General features: G+C 44.1%; 2 protein-coding genes across 11 annotated transcripts in view; one reads left to right on the forward strand and one right to left on the reverse strand.

Annotated features, from left to right (window-relative positions):
• SCML2 (Scm polycomb group protein like 2) overlaps window positions 1-21,888 on the forward strand; it is an 81,409-nt gene extending 59,521 nt beyond the window's left edge. For 6 of the 7 annotated variants that reach the window (XM_080576447.1, XM_080576450.1, XM_080576446.1 and 3 more), the window contains 5 exons: window positions 1,585-1,767; window positions 2,871-2,984; window positions 7,552-7,833; window positions 8,512-8,675; window positions 10,216-21,888. In XM_080576447.1, coding sequence (XP_080432573.1) covers window positions 1,585-1,767; window positions 2,871-2,984; window positions 7,552-7,833; window positions 8,512-8,675; window positions 10,216-10,341 — 869 coding nt within the window. In that variant the 3' untranslated portion in view covers window positions 10,342-21,888. The remainder of the gene's footprint in view (window positions 1-1,584; window positions 1,768-2,870; window positions 2,985-7,551; window positions 7,834-8,511; window positions 8,676-10,215) is intronic. The other variant, XR_013945044.1, reaches the window with a different exon arrangement.
• The window catches only part of RAI2 (retinoic acid induced 2), a 36,175-nt gene continuing 32,428 nt past the window's right edge, over window positions 21,091-24,837 (reverse strand). For all 4 annotated transcript variants that reach the window (XM_080576452.1, XM_080576455.1, XM_080576453.1 and 1 more), the window contains one exon: window positions 21,091-23,793. In XM_080576452.1, the coding sequence (XP_080432578.1) occupies window positions 22,043-23,689 (1,647 nt within the window). In that variant the 5' untranslated portion in view covers window positions 23,690-23,793 and the 3' untranslated portion in view covers window positions 21,091-22,042. The remainder of the gene's footprint in view (window positions 23,794-24,837) is intronic.

Consider the following 24,837-nt stretch of genomic DNA (forward strand, 5'->3'; position numbering starts at 1 on the left):
GTCTCACAGCCCATTTGCTCTCCAAACTGGTTGAGCTGCAAGCAGAAATATGCCATCAGAGATCCCTTCCCCAAATAGGAGGTAGAGAACCTTGTGTCTGAGCCACATGTGAGTCATTAGGATTTCATCTGAGCATTGGAGTCTGGAAAAAATGAACGGGCTACAGAAAGCTGTGGGTCCGGGGTTGGTCCCTGTGGTACTGACTTAAATTTTAGGCACTTCCGTTGGGTCACTGTCGTGAGAGCAGACAAGAGGTAGCACATTATTGTTGATGCTTGCCTGTGTACTCCCATTAATTCTAATCATAAGCTTGCTTACGTTAGCAGTGTAAGTCACACTTGTGATTTCCTAAGGAAGCCTAAAATATGCTAAAGCTTGGGCGTTCTCTTTGTTTTTCCGTATGTTATCTGCCTCTTTTGTAACACAGTATGGAAATGTTCCTTGCTTCAGAGCTGTATATAAAGACTTTCTTGTCATTTCTGTGTTGTTTCTTTTTTTTTTTTTGCTTCTTTTTTGAAAATGCATCTGCCACCAACAAAGCGTGATCCTTTAAAGCTCTGCTTGTCATTTCGAAACTCATGCTAAAAACAGAAAGCTGCTTGATAGGCTGAAAACCCAAGAAGACAAATTGATGCATAAACCTGGTGTCTATGCTACTTCTTTGCAACCCTAAGCATAAGTTACAAGTCTGTTCCTGTTTTCTTGTAATGTCTGTCTAATCAGAAATAACTAAAGGATTCAGCTAATGTAATGGTAATCATTTATCTATGTACCAGTAATGCTTGCAATATTCAGTCCTTTCAGAATCTTACCAACTGTCACAAAAGAGGCAAATATCATTAACAACATCAGTCTGAATGTTTGGGGGATGAGGAGGGAGGTCAACAAATAAAAGACGTTGGCACATGTCCAATCTCCTTGTAATTGCTCATTTTGAGTCTGTTGTTGTGGTGTCTCCGCCACCTTGCTCCTGTTGAAATAAATGGGAGCTTGACTGCTGCAGCGTTGACAGCAGGATAGATTTCTCCAATGGTAAAATATCAAATGGCAAAACAGTTTCTGCAGTCAGAATTTCAGTGGCAATGGATGCCAGCGTAATACCACAAGTAAGCTCAGTTCAGTTAGAAACGTTAAAAAAAAAAAAAAAAAAAGAAAAAGGAAAAAAAATTAAGTTCTCTTGCTTCCTGCTTTTTTTTTTCCCAGTAAGTACTGCAGTGGGTCTTTTCTAAGTTTTCTCCTGCAAATAGATGGTGCAGAGGTTACTGCTTCGTAAAGCAGACAGTAGAAATTACCTGTAAGGTTTCGATGATGAGGGACGACTTGAAAGTTTTGTTATGCTGGTGTGAATTCAGAGTTATTTTATTAAAGTAAGTTCCCATAGAGCAAATTTAAAGTGGCATGGATCCAACAGAAGGTAGAATCAGTCCTTTGAAGATAAATTTGTTAAATATCAGAATGATTGTTTACTCCTCTCATGTCTTGCATTGTTTAAATCAAAGCTAAAAGTCTTCTCCTTTACTTGACGATGTTTTATTATACTTCATGTTGCTTGGGGGATGTTTGACATCATCTTCTTATTCACAGCTTCCTTTGATGGGGAGAAGCACGCCATCAATCTTCCTTCTGTAAACAGTGCATCGTTTGTCCTGCGTTTCTTGGAGAAACTCTGCCACAGTCTGCAGTGTGATAATCTTTTCAGTAGCCAGCCCTTCAGCCCTTACATGGGATGTGCACATAGCCCTACGGAATATGATAGGAACAAACCAGGTACTGTTAAGCAGCTCTTATTTTCAAGTACTGTTGTTTTTGAGAAGCGTGGTGACTTTGTGAACCTTAACTTCTTAATCTGCCTTGCTATAACTTGAATTGGTTGAAATGAGTACTGTTCAGTTTTTAGTGAATTCATTCCAGAGTGCAAGTGCTTTGACAGGTTGAGACAGCTCACACCACATGTGCAGAAATCATTTCGTTCAGCAAATTCTTCCTTGCCGTCAAACCAGGAAACATATGTATGTTGTATGTATCACTGGGTTGCTACTAAAAGAACAAGCTCAAAACTTCACATTTCATCTGTTCAATTTATGTTTGAATCATAAAATAAACTTACAGAAATACACTCGCTGTCTTATAAGAAGGGGCTTGCTCTGACAGGTGATACAGTTCAGCTCATCCCACAACAGTAAGAAGTCTTTTCTTCCCTCTTCATTCATCTTGCTCAGTGGCAGCTCCAAAATTTTAAATTCCTCAACATACAGTCTAGTCTTCTAGTAGAGAAGGTGGGTTTTGCAGGTGGCTGCTTGTGAGATTTTATATGAGGCCAGTATCTTTGTCTGCAACACCAGGAATGTAGAGAGAGAGGGAAACGACTTGCCCAAGACCTCCTATCAGGTGGTTTGCAGTGCCTGGTATTACAAATCCCAGCCCGAGGGTTATCAGGAGCCGTAACTGAGAAAACTTTGACGTCAGTGCAATTTCAGAAGATTCATATTGGGTATGAAGCTTCCTCACAGCTGTCTAGTAGCCAAGTCTGACTTCTAGGAGCTGCTTTAGAAAATAAAATCTTCTTCTTCTTCTTTTTCTTTTTTTTCCAATGGAGAAATTGTATTTGTTTCAGTCTGTCAGATGAAAGTCATTTGTTTTAACACTTGTCAGAAAAGTAGCCAAGGTCAAGGTAGTTTGGATGATGACAATATAAACTAAGCTGTTACTTCATCTTTGAAGGTTTGTATTGAAACGACTGAGTTTGTGTGACATAAGAAACTGATCTGCAACCTGGTGAATGACTGATGTATGTTTTTGCTTTTGTCCTTTTACTTTCCCTATGAGCGTTTTATGCCAGAATAAATAGGTGGTGACTTTCCTCTTCACAGCAAAAGAAGAAATAGCTGAAAACAGAAGTGCAAAACGATACTCTCAGGACTCTCCACCATATACTGCTCCCCTTTCCCCTAAACTTCCCAGGAATGATGCTCATCCATCTGAAGGTAATTAAGTTGTATTGGTGTTATATATGAGGATTACTTGTGATTTCAGTACTTCCAGTCAAAAAGGACTGAGTACAGCATATGTATCTAGTTTGTCTGTAGCCCTTGACAGGCTAGGGCAGGAGTGTGTTAATTATTGATCAGTGGCACAGATTTTGTGCTTATGGAAGATCTACTGCAAGTTCAAGAAGTCCTTCTCTTGAACATGCTTGAATTTTTCATGAAGTCACTCAGGCAAATAGGTGATGTATGAAGCCTCCTGCTTCATGTATGGCAATTTAGTAGAAAACTGATCGCCTTGAAATGGATCAGGAGATAAATTAGAAGCAACTCTAATAACTCTGGGCTCGAGCCAACAGGTGAGTAAGGGTGCATTTTGATGGTACGGTTAAGCTCCAATTATGGCTAGCTGCCACTGAAAGCTGTGATGATCCTGCTTTCTTCACCTCCTTGTCCTTGTAGCGGGTCCCACATCTCCCTGACTGGATGGCAAGCTGAGCCCGTGACCCAAAGCACAGAAAACATTTCGTTGAAGCCAAGTCTGTGCAGTTTACTTCTCAGGACTGACTCAGTGTGGACTCAGATGAGCACAGGGAAGAGTTGGATAAAATGCAGCCATGGCAAGGGGAGCAGAGCAGCCTCTCCGTGGCAGCTAGCTGTTAGGCTGCTCTGGCTCCAGGACGAATAGTGCCTTTGCCTGCCCCACAACCGAGCTGCAGTAACTGAGCATGCACGCGCTCTTAGTCTGCCTCGGGTGTGAAGTAAAGCATGCTGGTTTAAACCTCAGTGAGAGATCTATGAAAGAGTGGTTTTATTCTGCTTTTGCTACTTAACTAGTTAAGCCATCGTAACTTGTTGATGTGACTCATCCCATCTGATACATACTTTCTGTTGCTGCAGTATATTTGGATAATATTGCCAAAGGCTTTTTTGAAGCGAGATAGAGACTAGCTCTTTACTTCTTCATATTCCTTTTTTTTTTTTTTTGGAGGTTCTGGGGTCATTTTGTATTTATTAGCCTCAGCGTGGGCAGAAGGGTCTCTTTTTATGTGCAGATTAGAAGGTCACAGGACTACAGTTAGAGCAGAAATGGATATCAAATTAAAATGTTCAAAGTGATAGTTTAATAAGAGTTACCATTTCAAATATTTTATATAATTGTACAGTAACAGCAACAATACCGAAATTAACAGTCAATGCAGAACTGTATCTTTCCTAAAGAAATACTGGGTTAGTTGTACAATATCTATGCAGTTAAATCAGGTATTTCTTGTAGGTAACTTCAGGAATAAGTGTAGAGCATTTAATTCTACTGAAATAGAGTTGTTTTAATTGGACAAAACAAGCATTTGAGTTAGAGCTGTATTCTCTTGTAAGAAATCTCCCTCAAAGAAAGCCAGCATGCACATACTGGTTTTTACGCCTTGTTGAGTAGTTTGATACTGGATCCTTTTTATAGATGAAGTCAGTGTATTCCTTAAAATGCATTCTAAAATCAGTAATTCATTACAAAGTGCAGTTACCTGGGTTGAAAAGAAAAATAAAGAAAGTTTTGCCATGGTTTCAGAAGCTTGAGTTTGTACTCTGTGTGTTTCAAGAGGCAAAGTATTCTCTAGTGTTGTGTTTCCCATTAGGGCAATGTCCTCTGCTGAAAATCTGGAGGTAATTTCATAGCGGTCAGTCATGGGTTGGTTAGCAAGAAAGATCTGCCCCTGAAAAGTTCTGGCTCTATTGAGACATAGTCGTCTTGAAAGAGTTGTTTTGAAATATCATTTGAACGCAAAATGGAATAATTGTGGGAAAGGGTCTTTCAAACAGCTCATTTTCCTTCTGATCTGCTCAGGGATATGTCTTGCAGATTTTGCTGTCTTTTCTGCTCACTAACAGTTTCTTCTTAAAGTTTTGTAAGATAAGAGAGAGGAAAGAGAAATAACTCAGTCTCCCTCCCCTTGAAAACAGAGTGTTCTTAGCACTGCAGCCAGTTACATCATGCAGTTATGTATGGCAGAACAACTGACTTCTTATTCCCGGAGGAGCTTCAAGAAAACAAAACGTCCAATTCCTGCTAAGGCCTTCAGTCCTAAACACTCTATTGTCATCCTTACAATTGAAACATAAGGCCATAAGGCCTTTTATTAGCTTTTTATTAATTTATCCACAGATCAGGCATTCTGCAGTGGAACCTCCCATGAAACAGGAAAAAAAGAACTGTTCGCTTTCCATACCATTGTTAAACACATCTGGTCAAAATGTTGAGGTAGGAAAAGCGTCATTCATTGCTCCATTGTTGGCAAGGCTCTGTTTGGCAGACATCAATTCTGAATCAGCTGTCAAACCAGTTGACCACTTCTTCAACAAGACTGCAGTTGGGTTTTGTTTGTAGAGAAGCTGGATGGATGGAAAGGGAGTGGATTGGATGGTGTAGCTGCCAGGCACAAACACCTGCTGTAAAAGATGATCGCCCCCTGCAATATGCCAGCATTCCCACCTTGCGTGTGAGACTGAGGATTTACATTAAGATAAAGTCAAATGCTAGTATCTTGGGAAAGAAAGCAGAGTCGATCTTTGCCATCCCTATTTACGATTGTTTACTTTAGGATATATAGCATCAGAGTGAATTCTGGCATATAATTGGAGTAAATACAATTAAATCCTTTTGTAATACAGTCAGTTTTAAAAATCTATGTCTTCAGAAATCACAGAAAGGATTGCTTGAAGCAATTATTTAAATCCCATATTTGGGACCTCTGCTTGATTACCATAAAAGTGTTCCTGCTTAGGACATTGCATGGGGTTGGCTGATACATGCTTAAATACTCCATTGCCTCCTTACTTCATCATACCTTTGAAGACCTCTGAAATCTGTATCTGTGTGTTCAATTGAACCTTAGACACCTTCGTGTTGCTTTGCTGTAGCTAATTGAAATACCAACTCTGCCTTTTGGTCTTTGACTGAGATTCCTGTTAGTGTTCTCGTTCTCTACTGATCTAATGTTCTCTTGGTTTCCTTTAATTTTGTAGTGCTTATCATTGACTGCATCTGTTATTCTCTTGGAAATTGTATAGAAAGATGGCTTTTGGTTTCATTTTGGCAAGTTGCTGCAGCTACTTCAAGCTGACAAATATAAAGGGGTTTGTTTTCTTTGAAAACCTCAGTATCCGCTGCTGTGCTTTTTTGATACAGATCTAACAAACTATAAAGTTTGCAGTGGTGGTTTTGGGGCTTGTGTACTTACAGGCTTCTTTATGCCACAACTATCAAGTTTAGTGAAAGATGTTACATCGTCTTGTAGATCTTGCTTTGCTGAATTCTCTAAGCAGGGAGCTGATTCTCTAATTGTCCTTGCCCCCCTTCGGGATTATGTTGTCTGAAGACCATTACTACAAAATACACTTAATGTTCTTCACTAAACTTCACTTTTAAGCAGGTTTCAGGAGAGAACCTAAGGCCTCATGGAGCAAGTTAAACATGCTTGAGAAGCTCAGTCTGGTGTTGTTGGTTTTTGTTTGTTTTTTATTTTGTTTTGGTTTGGTTGGTTGATTTTTCTTTCTTGTTTGTTTAAGAAAAATGCTCTTCCTTTAGTTTTAATTCTGGTATATTCCCAACAAATGGTTGAAAGTTGCCATATAAGAAGAGTAATAAGAAGTATATTTTAGGAGCTTGTTTTCGCAGATTATACCAGTTATCCCAAAGAATATGCTACTTCACTAGCATATGTTTTATAACTTTGCTAAGAGTAATTTTCAAGATGGTAGTGTGGGGTTTACACTTATGTGAACCTGTTAGCTATATTTTCCAGCTCTTAGCTCTCCTGCCAAAGCAGCATTTGTTTCATACAGATTTTTACATCATGCTTCCAACTTCCTTCTCAGGCTAGATGTTGGCCTGGTGCAAGTGGAGATGAGTCATATGAGGGCTAGAGAATGGAGTGGTGCACTCACTGGTCTTTAACTACACATAGATACAGCATTGTGGTCGGGGTGTATTGTGTTAGTGTGCATGTATCTGGGATTCACTGCCTTCTGTAGCTTTGCATGGAATTTGTTCAATTTTTAGTGATGGCCAGTGTCTCTGGACATGTTGGGATCTACAGATGATAATTGTCCACTTGTTTATGAAGTGATTCCCTCTGCTGTTTAGAACAAATTAAACAATTGTTAGTTAACATGAGAGTTTTTGTTTATATTAAAAAAAAGATCATGAAAATGCTTGCTGAGATTGCATATGCATTCATACTAACATCAGACAATTTAAAATTAAAAAACAATCCTTATGTCCCTGCCCTATTCGTAATATTTAACAAATATATCTGAAATGATTTATGGAAGACTGTCTCAAACTTTACATGTTAGATCTTTATTTATTTATTTATTTATTTTATGTAGTAAGAGCCCAGTGATAACTTGAGGAAAAGGGCAACTGTTCTGCAGTAGTGCTAACCTCACAGGAGATTCATTGTCAGGCTTGGAACCTATAGTTATTTTTAGGAGAACGTAGCAAGGATTTAAATAACACAGTTACAAAGTCCGTTTTGAACAGATCGATGTGTTGTTGTTTTTCCTGTAGCGGAAACGTTACCTACAGAAGAAAACAGCACTTCCAAAGAACATCGCTTTTCTGAGGACTCTATGGATTCTGCACTTAATTCAGTAAATCCTTCAAGCCCGACCTGTCGAAATTCCACTGAATATCGTTCTTCAGGGAGCACAGCATATTACAGAAATTCCTTTCAGCCAGTAACTGCTACCTCAAATTCAGCCCCTGTCCTGCGCCGGCTCTCCTTGAGCTCTGCTGGGAACAGCAGTTTCTATGAAGTCAGTAGGAATCGAATACAGAGGAGGATTGAAGGTATGCTCTATGCCTAGGCTTTCCAAAGCATATAACAGCTTTTATTAACATACAAAGTCTGTGAGTTATGAATAAAGAAGTTCTTTGCCATAGAAAATAGGTTGCATATGGATTGAGATGTTGTGCTGTTGCCAAGCATGTCAGGCTTGTTAACGTAACTTCAAATGCAGAACTTCAGTCTATTAGAACTAATACGGTGGTGCAAGCCAGAGGGGTCTTGCCTGCTGCACTTTCCTGTAACTAGACCGGGCAGTTCTAGTTGCACGTAACTCACTTGCATGCAACTTATCAGCCATTACTGTGTCACTGAAATACGGGGATGGGGTTTCCTCCTGTCCCTCTGTCTGCACAGTTCAACTTGTGTTTGCCACATTCCCAAATACCAGAATCTTAAGACCCAGGAACCACATACGAGTAAAAGTAATCCCTCTAGGTGTGTCATACTGCTAATGTTTACGCTGCTGTAAATATCTGCAGTTGTATAAGGTATTTAAAGACAAATGGAACAGTACAGTATTACTTGGAGGAAAATAAAACATCCTTCATCTTAATATATGGCAAAGAATGAATAATAAAAGCCTGTTGTTAATAGTAAGAATGTCTTATGTAAAATTAATTGTGTTATCCCTGTAAAGACTAGTGATACTTCCTCCTTTCGCAATATTTTTATCCTGAAAGCTGCAAGTTCCACAACTGGACCGGACCTGAATTCGCTAAAAAGGGAACCTTCAAGAATGTTGAATAAGGATCCTTCCACCTGGTCAATAGAGGAAGTAATGCGTTTTGTGAAAGAAGCTGATCCGCAGGCTCTAGCTCCACATGCAGAACTCTTTAGGAGACATGTATGATGCATATCCATTCTGTTCTAGTAGATTTTGTGTATCACATTAATCTCTTAGAATACAGCTTTCTTTTCTGTCACCGTATTTGCAAGTGAAGGTAGAACAGACTCTACTCACTTGTGTAATAGAAGGAGGCTGAAAAAATATTTTTCTGCCTGAAACTCTTCCTGCAGTATGTTTTCTCTGTGTTCCAGCCCTGCTAGACATAAGGAAATACCCATTGCTTTCCAGCTCATGCAAGGCAGCATGATACTGGAACTCCTAACTTCTAACGGCCGGCACCCAAGGTGCCCTCTCACCCCTGGTACCTCTGGAGAAGATGACATTCTCACGTACAGTATGGGGCTTACATAGGTGACACCTCTCTAAGATGGTCTGTTTTGTAGACAGATTATCCCAAAGTAGAGAAGCTTTACCTGGTTACCTTTGCACTTGGTCATTAATATTAAAATTCAGGGGTTGAATTGAAATGTTTAATTTGTCTGTTTTGCCAGCAATACATAGAGTTTCCTAGGATCTAACAAGATGTAGTATTTAGAGAGAGAAACTCTTAAGCGTTGGTTTATGTTGCTTTTGGTCTCCCCTTTTCCTTCTCATTGTGCTTTTTTATGGCAGGTAGCTCAGCAAAGAGCTGCTTTATTATTTCGTTTTATATGTGGCCCTCCAAAAAGAGGTTGGCTTTCTCTTTAGTGGTATTTCACCCTTGTTCTGCACTGGCTCTTAACTAACAGATAAATCTCACATTAAGCTGAATTGAAGGGAAAATTCAAAGTAACTTTTTACAGAACTTCCTGTGTTATGTGTTAGTTATTCTTAGTTGTACAGCAAGACCAAATGTCAGTTGCTTTGTTGGGTTTATGTTTAAAAAAAAATAAGACAGAGTGGTTTTCTTTATGGTGTTTTAGGGAACTAATTGCCTGTCTACGGTATGTAATGCTACTAAGAGCTTGGGACTGCTATATTTCAGCAGCTTCTCAACCAGGCAGTTGCAATCTGCCTAAGTTGTCCTCGGTCTTGATCCTAACAATCTGTCTGCTTTAACCTGGATGTAGATCTGTCTTATTTCACAGATTCAGATGGTTTGTAACCCCTTCCTCTGCGTGACTATTTGCATGCACACGCCAAAACCCTCCCACAGCTGTGTTCAAGGTTCAGTGCAAGGCCTCGGTGCTCGGATCATTTAATCTCCAACTGCACAGACCTTCCTTTGCAGCTTTTTTTCTTTCCTTGACCCATTCTTTTTTTTTTTCTTCTTTTTCCCAGCTGATACCTAATTTTGAAGGCTGTTTGTTCTTTTTTTTTTTACTTACTGTAATTTTGTTTAGCATCTCACATACATTAATCTTACCGTAAAAATACTGAAATAAATTTCCCTTCAGTGGCCATGTGTAATTATCAAAGTACTGCACTAAGTTACTGCCTTATGAATGGTAGATACATTTTTACTACAGTATAAACAAATGCAATGTACTTTTCGGTGTTACCATGCAGATTGTTAAAGCAGTTGTGTGTTGTTGTGTTTGTTCTCTTCCTTCTGCAGGAAATTGATGGGAAGGCACTACTGTTACTGAGGAGTGATATGATAATGAAATATATGGGACTGAAGCTGGGGCCTGCCCTAAAGTTGTGCTACCACATTGAAAGACTTAAACAAGGAAAGTACTAGCCAATGGGGATACCACAAAGTGTGTGCTCATATCACACTAAGCTCTCAGGTTAACAGCCATCACCTTTATTTAAAAGTGTTTTGTTGCATAAATCATCTGTATTTTTTGAAGGTTCTCTCAAAATGTGAAGAAGATATCTAGGATAAAGAGGGAAAAAAGAAAATCTGTATTACATTCTAGTATTTTGTGAACTGTTTCAGGAAGTTTGCCGGGAAGGACTGAACTGTTGGTCACGCTGGCTGGGGAGCAGGTTGGGTAACAGTGCTGAAAAGCACATTTATTCTCTGTTGCAGACTTCAGCCCCAGTGCATTTGTATTTGGAACCAAAACAGCTGAATCCCAAAGGAAAAAACAAAAACAGCATCAGGTGTTAATAATTTTTGCAGGGGTGGCTGTAAACTTTTACATTGCGAGGAAAATGTAAAAGAGAAGGTCTCATCTCAGTAGTAAATACCGTGTCTGGTCCTCCAGCAGAGTCATACTCAGCTAGGTTTTTCTTCATAGATTTCCATAAAGGGAATAGCCATATGAACAGTTCGGGGGGGAGGGAAGTGTGGGGAGGGAAGCGTTGTGGAGAAGAGGGTTTAATACAAATATAAGCTTTTATAAAGTGTGATTATCAGTCCTTTGGAAAGTTACAAGGACAAATGTACGGTGTATTGTCAATTTATGCCGGTGATAATAGTTCTGTTTTATGGAAGATCATATCGGCTGTATAAACAGCCAGTTCTGGGACCGACGGATTTGACTGGAACAATGCATCCACGTTATAAACATTCCATCTTTTTGCTAAGTTCGGCATGGATACGCGTGTTCATGCTTTTATATATACATGTGTATGTGTCAGGGAAATGCATACTATATATATATATGAAAATACACGTACACACTGTACATACGTGTTCAGTCTTTAATATGTACTTTGCACTGTGCCAGAGAGAACTGTACAATTTCTTCTTTGTTTTTTACCAGTAATTTTGGTCATGTACTGCTTTCATATTCATTAGCACCTGTTTAATTTGTTGTCCATTCTGAGTCAGAAGGTGACAAACAATCAAAGGGTGGATTTACTCCTACAGGCAAAATCCCTGTACTATGCAATACTCCTGGTTATTCATCACTTAACTCTGAGCCATGTATTCTGGTGTATTTCTGAAAACACTTGTTTGGTTCTGATGTTTTGGGCTTATATTTCCTTTCAGGAAGTGCTACTATGTAATTGACAAGCCTGTTTAGGGTAAATTTGGTGCTGTTCGTGTAAGCTACAAGAACCAGTGGTGATAATGAACCAGTTTGTTGTCACTGCCAATTGTAATATACATCAGGGATAAGAAAATGTACTTTCTGTGTAGGAAACTGAATGTACTGTATGTAATAGTGCAAGTGATGAAAACTATTTGCTAAGGAAGATGTAGTCCTAAATTGGTAGGTTTTATTATATTTCTTATTGCCTTTTTATATGAAACTATATAGTAAAAATGTATTTTTTACGAATCCTTTTTCTGAAAATGCCTTGTTTTACCAATACTCTGATACTCCTCAGGTTTCAGCAGAGATACTGCTGCAAAATAACATTTTTTGTAGCTTACAAGTGTCCGAGAATTTTGTTAGTTTAAGTGACTGCAATGCAATTTTAATTTAGCAAGTCATTCGGGCTTCGAGGATTGTTTTTATTATTCCATCATTAGACGTTTGCCACTAAAGGTTATATCTGTTGATTTTTTTTGCATATCTTTTGTGGTGCACGTATGCTTGGATGAATAATACAAGCATGCTCTTTATAGTAAGAAAAGGTCAGAGCATTGATTGGAGAAAGAGCATATTTTCTCTTTGTGTTCGGAAAATATTGACTTGATTGTTGGTAAAACCATGTGAAAGTTACAGTTACATTGTGAGGAAAACATAATGCCCCACGTGTTGAGTATAGTGTTCAAACCTTACTTCTTCGATGCTTTCTTATGCTGAATTTCAGAGTTCTTTAGCTTAAAAGAAGTACTGCTCATACGATTTAACTGAAAACAGCTCTAATTTTTTTAAATTGCCATTGGCATAGGAGAAACAAAGATGTTTAAAATTTCTGTTTGGCTTTTATGGAATGAACTTTTTGTACATGGTACTATGATGGGTATAAATATTTGTTCGAGGCTTTGCGTGCACCCAGGTGCATAGGGATTACTGTGAAGTTACAGACCAGGATTTCACCATGCGCTACAGTGTGAGATTCATGCGTTCAGAATGTTGCAGCAGAATATATTTTTTATTCTTTATTTTCAATGGGATGTTCTTATCTATAAACAGCAATAAAATAGTTTGTTCATTGTTGTCTGTTTTGTTTTATGCATAAGCACCATCTGCGTGGGCAAGGGTAGCTGACATACCTGGCATTTGGCAGTTCGTGACAACATCTGATGTGAGGAAGCTTTAATCAGAAGGATAAAATTGTTCCAACATAGTTTGTCTGAAGCAATTAATATTTGAATTTGGGTTGGTCTGTGCTTTCAAAATAACTATTCAGGAATATATTCAACTATTTAGTTTTGAATATAGTGTATTGCTGCTTAGAGTTTACAGAATTCTCATAGAAATCACTAAGGGGAAGAGACTCCTAAAAAGTGAGTTTGTCCTGTGTTCAGGTGAAGACCTGAACTATTTTTTTAAAAGCAGTTAATACCAGTATGTTTAAACTTCATATACTTTAGGTTTTACTGTTAATATTTTAGAGAAGTCTGTTGTTTTGATGCCTCTCTGCAGTGATCTGCCTGCGTTTGAGAAGTAATGTTAATTGGATTAATGGTAACCTCAGATACTTCACAGGCAAGTTATGGAACTTGGAAATAACAACAGTCCAGAGGCATTTTGCATCTGTTCTCCCAAAAGATAGTGAATATCTTTTTGGTGCATATTCAGTATAAAAGACAACATGGTGTATTGTCTTTGTTCTTCTGAGTTGCTTTTCTATCAACAGGGATTCATCTGCTTATCTGGTTCTGTATCTTGTAAGTCCCTCGCGAGGCAGTGCTGTGACTCATCAGTGCACGGTAAGATCTCTTCTATGTAAAATTAAAATGCAGCTGCTCCAGGAGGGCTGGCAGCTCTCACAGCCCTTGTTGCAGAAGACTCATGCAATATGGAAATTGAAGAATACTGCATGGCGGGGCGATTGCACCTCACGGTTGACGCTACAGCACTTCTAACAAGTTTGTTGTAGCTGTGTACATGTTGTAGGACTGTTGCAGGAATGACAATGAAAGACAGCAACGTCGCATTGTAAGTGTTGGCTGAAAGGATGGAAAATCTTCCCATGTTTTGTCTACACCACTTAAGTGACTTTTATGCCAGTTGCTCTAAAACTGTATGATTTTTAAAGCTTGTTCTCATGTAGACTTCAAATAGTAACTGGAAGTAACAGTTGTGTAGAAAGTTGTAGAGAAAGCAAAGTGAAGAAAGTGTTTCTAGGTCTGTACCCTATCTGCTCTAAGTAGGAGTTGAGGAGTGCAGTCTGTTTTAATGCAGCGTCATGTGACTAAAACAGATTTTAGAAGTGGATAGCAGTATTTTTTTTTCTTTGATCGATTAGCTGTTCACATAATAGAGTTAAATGAATGTTTAGTTCCAACATTAGATGTGTGAACCTGGTCTAAAAGTTACAGGCATCTTCGTGTTTCTATTGCTACTTAAGCTGAATTGAAGCTATATAGAGAGAGGCTGGCTTGGTTTGATAAAAAAAAAAGGGAAAAAAGACCCCTTGAGATCAATTTCGGAGGTCATATATTCCTCCTTTCTTTTTTTATTGCATGTAAAACTATTGGAGTGAGTAAAAAGTGCTTGCTTGGAATTGCCTAAGTGATGCAGGGAGGCAGAAACTGATTCACATCCATTTCTCTGGTGAAATGGTTGCTGCTTTTTTCTCAAGCCTTGATTGTAATCTTTTGCTCCGTAAAGCTTACTGACTAGTCCATAGATCGTGGGATCCTGTTCCCAAACCGTCTGTGTTCCTGTTGTTTCTAAGATCACGCAGAGCCATTTTGAGGCTTTATCTTAAAATCTGAAGTCTGTTGTAAGCTCACTGTGTTTTGAGTCAGCAACTTTGAGACATTTTATGTCGTGATTTATTTATTTATTCATTTTTATAGTGGAAACCCCAGAGATTCTTAATTTTAAAACAGCAAACACATGTATTTTAAAAGATTCTCCTCTGACTGTTTGCTTTATTTGTAAGAATAAATTCTTAGTGCTGTGGCTGTGGAGATGATGGGAGACCTGTATATGCTTAAAGTATGCCATTACAGTGGTCCAATAGGCTTTTAACTCCCTCACTTACATGAATCATCCATCCTTGTCCTAGCAGATCATTTTGATTAGCTGTAATTTGTCCCATCTGAATCAGCATTAGCTCCCACCAGCCCCGGAATCTCCCAGCCCTGCTGTACAATCTAGGGAGTCCTTCCTGAGCTGCTTCTCCCCTTAGCTTTATGGACTGCTGCTAGTTTTATTTCAGCTTTCATTATCTGCCATGGAACTGTTTAGTGCTGATAGTGAAGGCTGCACACCGGCACCTCTTTTCTTGTTAAAATACATGAAGACATTTTCATCCACCAAGATTCACTTTTCAGCCTCCGAAATCAAAGCCCTTCCAGGACAAATCGTGTGAGCAAACAGATGCCAGTGCAAGAGGAAAGGGAGCTCGCATCCCGTGTTGTGTGAACAGACAAATGTGAACAGATGTACAGCTTGAAGCTGGCAGAAACACACTCCTGCCAGTGATTCCTTTCTAGTTATGACAGCTGGAAGGAAATGAATACACCACAAAACCACCATGATAATTGCCATTACCCTGTGCTGGCAGTCTCAGCAGTGAGGTCAAGAATGGGAAAGACAAAGACTCATCTACCCTCCCAGGTGGAAGCTGAGGCAGATTGGCAAGGCACTGGGAAAACCTCAGTGAATGGTGGTGCACCTCAGTCTGTTTTTCAAGTGCAAAAGGCTGGGATTTTACTAGATTTCTCATTTTCTCATATGTGGATTTTTTTCCCGTTAGTTATGGCAGTGCTCTGTTCCTCCAAGTGATTGTGTTAGCGCTGTTGAGATCTGAGTGGAGTTTTCAGACAGGTCTGAACAATTCTTCCCTCAACTTCCATCTCCACAAACCAGTGCAGCCAAGCAGGTCTTCCCCTTACCGGAGAGCGTCTATTTTGAGGGAAGGGTCTTCGCGTGTGCTTCTTGCTCCTGCATGTTTTGAAAAATAAGGAAAGGGCTCTGCATCTTGACTGCATAAATCCCAGTGCAATGTACTATTGCTACTGATTGCTTTCCTTGCCTGGGAATGCTGATGGTGCTCTGTTAGAAGCAGAGGCCTCTCACCCGAGGCAGTGTTACTCAAGGTGTGGTCTGCAAAGTGCTTTCCATTTGTCAGGCTGTCTTTTAATTGCATGTGCTTGCATGAACACAGTAGCGGGGAGAGCAAAATTAAATAGATTCTCAGTTCTAATCTAGCCTTGGTTTATCCCTGTGCTTTAGGGGTGAGCTACTAGATAGGGCATTGCTTTGAGGTGCATGTCCCAAGGAGGCTACTTGGATCTCCAAGGCCTAGAAGAAATACGGAGGCCTCCTTGGAGATCCAATTCATGTGAAACTGGGGTAAGGGGAGCGCAGAACTAAATCATATCCATCGTGCTGCAACAGCTAGCTTAAATTTGGACTCAGTTGACTTTTCTCTTGTTCTGCTGCCCATGCTGCACGCTAGGCAAGATCTTCAGTCTTGCGTGCTTCCAGTTTTGTGTCCTGCATAGACTCTGATTCACAGGAGGAGCACTCCGTCCTCGTCCTCTCTTGCTTGCTCTACAGAGAGCTGCTTTCCCTTCTCCACGGGGGATCTGTTTTCCTTCTGTTTCACCACTGTAAGCCCAGAGATGCCTTCGGACCACCTAAGCAACGCACCAAAATAGTATTGGGGCTGCGCCTGAGATGACAACTTCTGCTTATCAGGCTCAGTGGGCAGTGGTGGCTTTTTTGTGGGTGTGGGTTTTTTGTCTTGCTTTGTTTTAACTTAATGCTGCTTTGTGTTCTCTGTATATTTTCAAGGGACCAGAGCAAAGAGTGCTCAGCTCAGCCAAAGGGAACGTATTACTTCCATATATCTTTGCGTTCACCGTAGTGTATTAATTGTAAACTGTCTTTGGGTTTGTGTTTGGCTACGGGAAATGAACAGGTTGGGGAAAGTTTAAATGTTTTGAAAGAAAACAGAAATGGAAGGCTGGGATGAGTGATACGGATTGTGTGCAATAAACATGGGAAGGAAAATATATGAAGAATGAAGTAATGGAAAATAAGAAGGAAAAGGAGGAAACCAGGTGGAGGTACTGGCTTACCCTGTTTCAGATTTGGACGCAGTGATTGCTGAGTCATAGCTAATGTCTTGACTACTTGACCTGGGATTTCAAGGAGGAGAGTTAGAGGTTAACATTTTGAGCCACGGAAGGGGTTTGAAATATTTTTATCTTGTGTCAAAATGGACAGTTTTCTCCCTTTGTTTTGGTGTTCACCGGTTGCAAATCATAATTTGTCTCTTCAGCGTGAGTGCTGTGGTGTTTGATTAAAGGAAAACCCACGGGCCTGTCAGTGACATCACATGCCAAAGACTTCTTGAGAAGATTTCATCTGAAAACACGGGCTAAATACTTGGCATTCCCTGTGCAATTCGTGGGGCTTCCTCTCTTTCTGTCCTTTAATTGCTTCGTCCTAATTGAATGAGCGACTGCTACAAATTCACTCTTGATGTGATTTCTTTTCAAGTCACACCTGCAGAGGAGTACAGGATGGGGTTTAATTTCATATAACTTCGTGTCTTCATATCCTAATTATGTCTAGACTGTCTCTCACTGTAGTCCACGTAGGTCTAGTTGACTGAGTTCAGGGTAGGAGTGATCTGACCAGACACCGACATCTGCTTCACGAGATCAGTAGCTCTCCTGACTCCCTGGGTTTTATTGACACGGTTCCTGGTATCTATCACGGGAGCCCCAGTGCCCATCCTGCTTAACTCCAGCATGCAAACTAGTTTCCCATCGAAAGTGCTGTTTGTTTTCAGTAAAATGGAACAATCCCTTACTCGAACCCTTCATGAAAGACCTACCTGGCATTCAGAAGGAAATGCTTAGGTGCACATTTTGCTAAACCACAGGCTTCTGGCAAAGTCCCATGGTCTGCCGCACAAGGGGTCTTACTCAAAAGTCCAGATGGGCCAGAGTATCTGCCCCCAAAATTCAATGCGCTGAGAATATTGCTGCCCCTAGATCCTCTTTGTTGCACGCTTTAAGCGAGAGACGTGTGACGGTGCTCCAGGTGGCGAAAGGCAGACAGCAGCCTTTCATCAGGCTTTGCCGTCCAGTGGGGCAGCTTCGTGGCTGAGCCGTGCAGGTCTCCAAGGACACTCTCATGTCTCCAAGACGTGGACCAAGCTTTCAAGGTACTTACTTTGAATCCTTCACTTAGAGGATGAAAAATCCACTCGATACCTTTACAACTTGGAGTGCAGGTGGCGTTTCATTCTTTTCCCTTTGATCGGGTCTCAACAGGCAGGAAATGACTTCTGTAGCAGCAGCTCCCACCATTAATAGCTTTCCCGTGCCTACTGATGGGACTTCTAGGGCTTTCTTTGCACTTCTAGGGGTTTTCTCGCAGTACCTAAGATCCAGCGGGAGGGAGCTCCTTGTTCCGTGTCGCAGTGACGCACCCTTCGGTAGCTTCGGTCCGTGAGGTACCAGACTTGGACAAAACGTTGCCCATCATCCCCGGTTCTTAAGCAGAGAAGGATGGGAACGCTGGCGAGGAGGATGTGGTGAGAAGGATGATATTAAAACAATGCAGAAAATGTAGCCGTTCTCAGACAGCTGTGGGCTGGGGAACATTAGTAATCCCGGGAGCCAAGGGGGGGCCGGGCACGGGCTGACGGGGATGCGGTTTGCATTACCAGTGCTTCCTGCAAACATGGACTTCTTTACAGTGAAAGCTAGTGCTTTACCTGGGAAGCAGAGCTCCCTTCTAAACACTCTATTAGCTCGTATCCTGCCATTTGCTCTTTTAATTCTCCCCGCTTTTTTTGAAAGTACCCCAGTAATTTCAGTACTGAGATCTTACGCTGTTATTACAGGAGAGCTTGGGGGATATGGCCACGAAACAGTGCTAAATATTTTAGTGGTTAGTAATTTTTCTCCCCAAACGTGTAGAAATGTTTCAGATGGTTCAACAACAGAATGGATTTTCCTAGCAGGGGTGGGATACCAGGATTTTAACAACTGTGGAGAAACATGTTTTCTGCACTGGAATTAGGGGATTTGTTTGTGTGCGCAGGACAGCCGCAGGGTACTCTGAATTCAGCAAACTTCAGCATTGGCAAGTTTGTGGCATCGTCTAAGAGAAATGAAACTTTCAATAAGCACGGGGGGAACCACCGAAAGAAGTGAAAGGTGAGTAAAAAAGCAAATTTCGCAACTTCACATCACTGCTGTAGTGGTGGCAGGCTGGCCGAAGGCAGGAAGGCAGGACCCCGTCCCAGCCAGCTGACAAGAAGGCCTTTGCCCGAGCACTTCAGCGTGTTTTTATAAACTTGAGCACAGAGAGAAACCAAAACATCTGGCACCAGGATATTGTGTAATGTTGATTTATGCTATTTTCATTGTCTGAGATTCTTGGTCAGGGCTGCTAGCGAGTGGTGTGTTGTCAGATCGCTGTCCTGAGGTGCCTCTGCGCGAGCGGAGGGGCATGGCCTGCCCGAGGCGCTCCCGTGGGTGCTCAGCGGCCACCTCTGCGCCCGTCAAGTTTCCCATTTGAGCTTCAAGCATGCGAGGATTGAATGAATTCGGTGATCTCCTGCGGGCCAAACCTCTGCAGGGGTGTGCAGGACAGTGTGGTTTATCTGGCGTGTGGTTTATGCGTGCTGCGTTGTGTGTGTGACGTGATGTTCAGCCTCTCCCCCTGCTCTTGTGTCTCAGCTGCCTTCAGCCCAAGGAAGCGCTGTGCTTGCTGCACCCCGTGCTCGCCTTCCCTCCTGCTGCTGATGCTGTGTGTCCCGGGGGCGCGTTCTGTGCAGCTGGCAGCTTCCTCCTCAAATTTGGCATCTTTGGGTTCCTTCACCTTCCTTCACCTGAGAGCAAATGGATGGGAAGGGAACCCACCCCCTCTTCCCTCATCCCTAATAAAACCCACACGCAAAGCCCCAGTCAAAGGAAGCTTGGAGCCAGCACAGGTCGCCCTTGAGGGGCTGTGCTGCTCCTCTCTCTCTACCTGGCATACACCCATCGTTGTAAAACATCCTCCTCCTGCCATTACTGCTTAATGACTTTCCCTTCAACGTCACGCGCGGCATTAACGTCTCCATTAACAGCCACCAGAAACGGAGGCTCCATATATCACAAGCGCAGCTCCCCAGCCTTCTCCTCACGCACAAGTTTCAGGAGCAGTTAAAGCGTAGCCGTGGAGGAAACTAATGGCCCGATATACAAATCCTGTAATCGCTGCTAGCAGCGAGGAGGAGGAGGAGGAGGTGGAGGTGCTCGATCGTGGTGTCGTTAAGTGCCTCGTTCTGTGGCCGCCTCTCCCCCGTGCTGAGGGGATGTAGGACTCGTGCTTCACCCGCGAGTGGTGGTGGGAGGCGAATGGTACCTGCGTGGATGGATGAGCCCAGCCCGGTCTGCGGGCACCTTTCCAGTGGGGAGTCTCCAGGCCCCCTGTGGCAAAAAGCCTCAGCACCTGCAGCCAGCATCGCTGACGGGCGCTGCCCTGGCATGGCCCTGGAAAAAAAAATCCACTCTCAGAAGATCTCGATGCCCTGAGCCCGGCCCCGCGGAGGCAGCGGGGCAGGGACAGCAGGGACGGCCGTCCCAAGGGGTTTAGAAATCCTCAGCCTCAGCAGTGCAGCAGCCATGAAGTGACACATTTCATCAGCGCAGTTTCTTGGAAGGAACAAAACAAAGTAGCAGAGCATTTTCAATTAAGAACGAAATTATTTAAAAAACTGCTGTCAGATGGCAAAACATTAATGAATCCATCAGCGCTTTAAGCTCTTCTGAACGTCTCTGGTTCTGGCAGCTTTGGGGAAAAACAAAGGCTTCAAAAATATTTAAAAAGCGAGAGTATGACAGAATTTGATGCTGCGTAGCATCCCTGCCATGTGAAAATTCCTGATTTTTCATATTAAGCAAGAGGGCTGCAATAACTCAGCCCAGAAAGAGAGCAGCAGAATGCCCTTCCTGACTTCCGAAGCCGGGGGCATTTTCTGGATAGTGAATTGGCACCTTCCTCACAAGTTTCAACAGATTTTGGGATGACGCCAGCGCCTGAGGACGGGATTTCTAAGCCAGAAGCTGCTGCTTTGGCCAACTTATTGCAAGAACTACTGCAACGGCCTTCCCAAAGCTGCTCAGGAGGGGGCTTGGAAGTAGTTTGGCTGCTGAGGGGTGAGGGAAGGCACGCTTAGTGTGCTGCGTTGCCCAGGTGATGGGTTTACAACTGCTCCTTTTGCTTAGACAACACTGTTCTGGGAACATGGCATTTGAAATAATAACGAAGAGTTTTTCTACCCACCAGGTATAGCCACACACGGGCAGTGTCCCCCCCCCCCAGAATTGATCTCCTGCTCTCGCAGCCCTTCTTCCCTGGGGATGGGTTTTTAGACGTGAGCCACCTGAATTTAACAGCCAATGTACAAGAAGGCGTCTCCAGCTGATTTCCACACACAAAGTGCAAAACCGTCACCTACCAGAACGTTTATTTGAATTGTACATTCACATTTCTCCATTGACGTGGGCGGCTTGTACACTGTCAGGTAATAAAGTTACATAGTCTGCTCTTGGATGTGCATTGACTTCAGCCATCAAAGAAAATTGTAAAACTAACAATAAACAACTTTTCCATGTATCTATAGTCAGGCTGGGAAAAATTATGTGACTTTTCCTTACCACCACCCTTCCCCCCGCGGCAACCAAATTCCCCCGAATTTTAGGATTTTCTCTTTTACATAGCTGCTAGTGTTACTTAGCATTTTAAAGCTGCATCTCTGGCGCTGAAGCTGGCATTCGGCCTGCGCTGGGCTGTTCCGCTCGCTAACCCTCGCTTTGGCTTTTCCGAAGCTCGTCCGGGTGCACCGTCACCGGCCGCTCAGAAGCGCTCTCCGACCGTGCCCCGGGACAAGATAATTTTTCGTAGCCTGGCGCTGTTAACATTTTAGGGCTGTCACAAGTGAGCTGCAGTGCTTTATGGTTTACAGACTTTTGCCAGACCTCTTCCGTGTGGCGAAAGCACTTCAGAAATGACAGAGATAGCGCAGCCGATCAGCACGTACAAACATTTATTTTGAAATTTCCATTCTAACCGTTATGAAGAATTACATCATCAAAGCACTTTATGGCAGTGAAAATAGCTCTTACCCCTCTGACTCATCCGTTACTCCATTAAAGCTGCAAAATGTGCAATCTGCTTGAAAAATAGGTTGCTTTTTATTCAGTTTCCCATGAAAAGTCAAAATTCAATAACAAAAAAAAAAAAAGAAACCCAGCTTATAGGGACTCTACATCTGCTCCTCTCCCCCTTCCCCCAAAAATAACTTACAAAGATAGTTTAAAGTTTTAAATGAGTTTAAAACCAAGTGCATCTTTTTATTATTTTTTTTTCCATAATAATCTTAAAATTCTAAAAACCCATAATTTACTTTCTCGGAAAAAAGGCAGCGAGCCGTTGCTTCTTGATTGGAAGAATGTGTATTTCGGGCGAGTTCATTTTCTTTAGCTTTACGCTCCTGTTCTTTACAGGTTTCCTAAGCGCCTCGGCGTTGTCCCGGGGCTCGGGCTGGCTCTTCACGTCGTAGCACTGCAGCACCGAGTCCTGGGGCATGTCCCTTTTGAAGGAAAAGTTTTTGGTGGACACTCCCGACAGGCCCTTGATCTTGCCGCAGAAGATGGTGGGCACGGCGTCCTTGACGGAGACGATGACTTTGGCTGTCTGCGAGGTGCTGACGATCTCGATGTTGTTGCCGCCGGCCTTGGGCTCGCAGGCCGCTCGCCCCGCCGGCTCCACCAGCCACTTCTGCGGCGGCCGCAGGAGCTCGCCCGGCCCGGGCCCCGCCGCCCTCACCTCCGCCTTGCCCGCGGCCTCTGGTGCTTTGGAGGGGGCGAAGGGGGCGGCCGGCAGGGCCGGGGGGCTGCCCTCGGCTGCGGGGCTGGTGCCGGCCGCCTCCCCTTGGGGCCCCCCCGGCTTGCGGCAGGAGGCGAGGGACAGGTCCAGCGCCCCGTCCTCGGGGGACGGTGGTGGCGGCGCAGCCTCGCCGGCACGTGGCGCGGGCGGCCCTTTCATGGAGAGGTCCAGCGCCTCGTTCTCGCTGCCCATCTTGATGACGGTGTGGCGGCTCAGCTGGGAGAAGTCCCGCTGGTGGACGAGGTCGAAGGGCTTCGTCTCCTCCTTCTCCAGGGGGGTCTGGGTGCCCTTGCAGGGCTGCGGGGTGAAAAGCGGGGGCTTGGGCGGGTCGGGGGCCACCTTGGACTCGGCGCCGTGGGGCACAGGGATGGGGACGGGGATGGGGATGGGCACGGGCACGGGCAGGGGCACGATGACGGGGTAGGGCACCAGCAGCGTGGCGGGGGGCACCAGCGGGGACAGGGGCGAGCTGAAGGCCTGGGGCGGGAGGGCGGTATAGTCAGGGGGTGGCTGGCAGGGGGCTGAGCCCAGGGCGCCCTGCCCCGAGGGGAAGAGGTCCTGCAGGACGGCAGCGAAGCCTGGCGTCTGAAAGACGGGCGGCAGCACGGGCTCCTGGCCTGGGCCAGCGGGCTTGGGGTCCAGGAGCTGGGGCTGGCTGACCGGGGCCGAGGAGCCCGGGAAGAGGCCGCCATGCAGGGGGCTGGCGGGGCAGGCGGCACCGGGGGGCAGCACCAGGGGCGAGTTGAGGTGCTGGAAGACGTGCTGCTCCAGGAGGACGGGCAGCGGGACGGGGCCCTGCGTGGTCATGACGTAGGGGGTGGCGTTGCCGGCCGGCATCTGCGGGGCGGCGCTGCCGGCCACCTGCAGGTGGATGGGCAGGACGACGGGGCTGTCCCCCAGGCAGATGGGCTGCAGCACGGTGGCCGCCACCTTCAGCGCCACCCCGCTCTGCGACTCGGCCGGCGGCGTCAGGATGGAGGGCGCGGGGACGGTCACCAGCGGGGACAGGGCCTTCTTCATCAGGTCGGCCGAGTTGATGTTCCAGGCCTCGGCCGTGATCAGCTGGGCCACCCCGTTCTCCAGCTTGTTGTTGGCCATGGCCGCCGGCGGGCTGGTGACGTCCATGGGCAGGTTCGGGGTCTCCTTGTACAGCTCCTCCATGTCGCAGGGCTTTGGGGCTCCGCGGGCGCCGCGCTCACATCGCCGTCAGCGGGACCCACCGTGGCTCGGGGCTGCCAGGGGCACCGGCACCGACATAGCTTGGCCTGTGAGGCAGAAACATGGTTTAGGCACTGCATAAATCTCCTCCTTAACATAATATTTGCGACTGCCTTGAAAGACCCTGTCGCCAAAGGAAGGCCGTTAAACGTTTCCACGCTTCAGGGTAACGGCTCCACAACGCACTACAGTAATATATACATAGATGCTGTGTATACAGACATCCCTGAGTGCTGCACAAAGAGTTTTGAGGAACTTATATTTAGCCGTAAACACAGATAATTTAAAAGGACTCCAGGGCTGACTGCAGTCAGGACACCACCCCTCCTGCAGGCAGGCTAACCCAAGGGCTCAGGCGCTGCGTTTTACAGTTTTAAACAAAGCTTCACGTAATGACAGCGTACGGCAGAGCCCAGAGACAGCGCACTGCTTTAACTCAGCAAAAGCACAAAAACAAACATTTCTAAAAATACACAGCTCCGAAATGCTCCGCCGTGGGCAGAGGGTCCTCGGTTCCCCTGCAGGAGCCGCCCCTTGTTTGTCCTGCAGGGATTCACCAGCACGGGTCAGGCCAGCCGTGTGGCACCTCCAACGGGTCACGAAGCAGCCCGGCCACGCTCCCCCCGATGGGAAGAAGCCCAAAGCAAAACCCAGCCAAAACCCGGCACCTGCCCAGCTCAACGCGGGCAGTCGCTCGAACCAGACACCTGGTTCAATAAAAGACACCGGGAATAAAAATCAAAACGACTTCAAATCTACTTTGCCAGTCCACGCTTTCATCTAAACCAAGCAAATGTCAATGGAAAAAAAGGGCAGAGATTGTTCCTGTTTGTGATGGCAGTGAAATTTGCAGCTTATTTCCTACAAAGATGAACACCCTGCCCCCCCTCCAAAAAAAAAAAATAAATAATGATGCTGTGCATTCATTTATTTAGAAGGGTAAATAATTTACGCCTGCAGACTTTGCCTGGAGGACCGCCACGCCGCCTGTGCCACTCCTGAAGTGAGCAGCGCATCCTGCGGTAATAATCACCATGGAAACTTGTCCATTTTTAACTCTGTTACCATGGGGAAGCACCAAAAGCACCCCA

The sequence above is a fragment of the Anser brachyrhynchus genome (genome assembly GCF_964034855.1).
Source record: "Anser brachyrhynchus genome assembly, chromosome: 1".
Classification (NCBI taxonomy): domain Eukaryota; kingdom Metazoa; phylum Chordata; class Aves; order Anseriformes; family Anatidae; genus Anser; species Anser brachyrhynchus.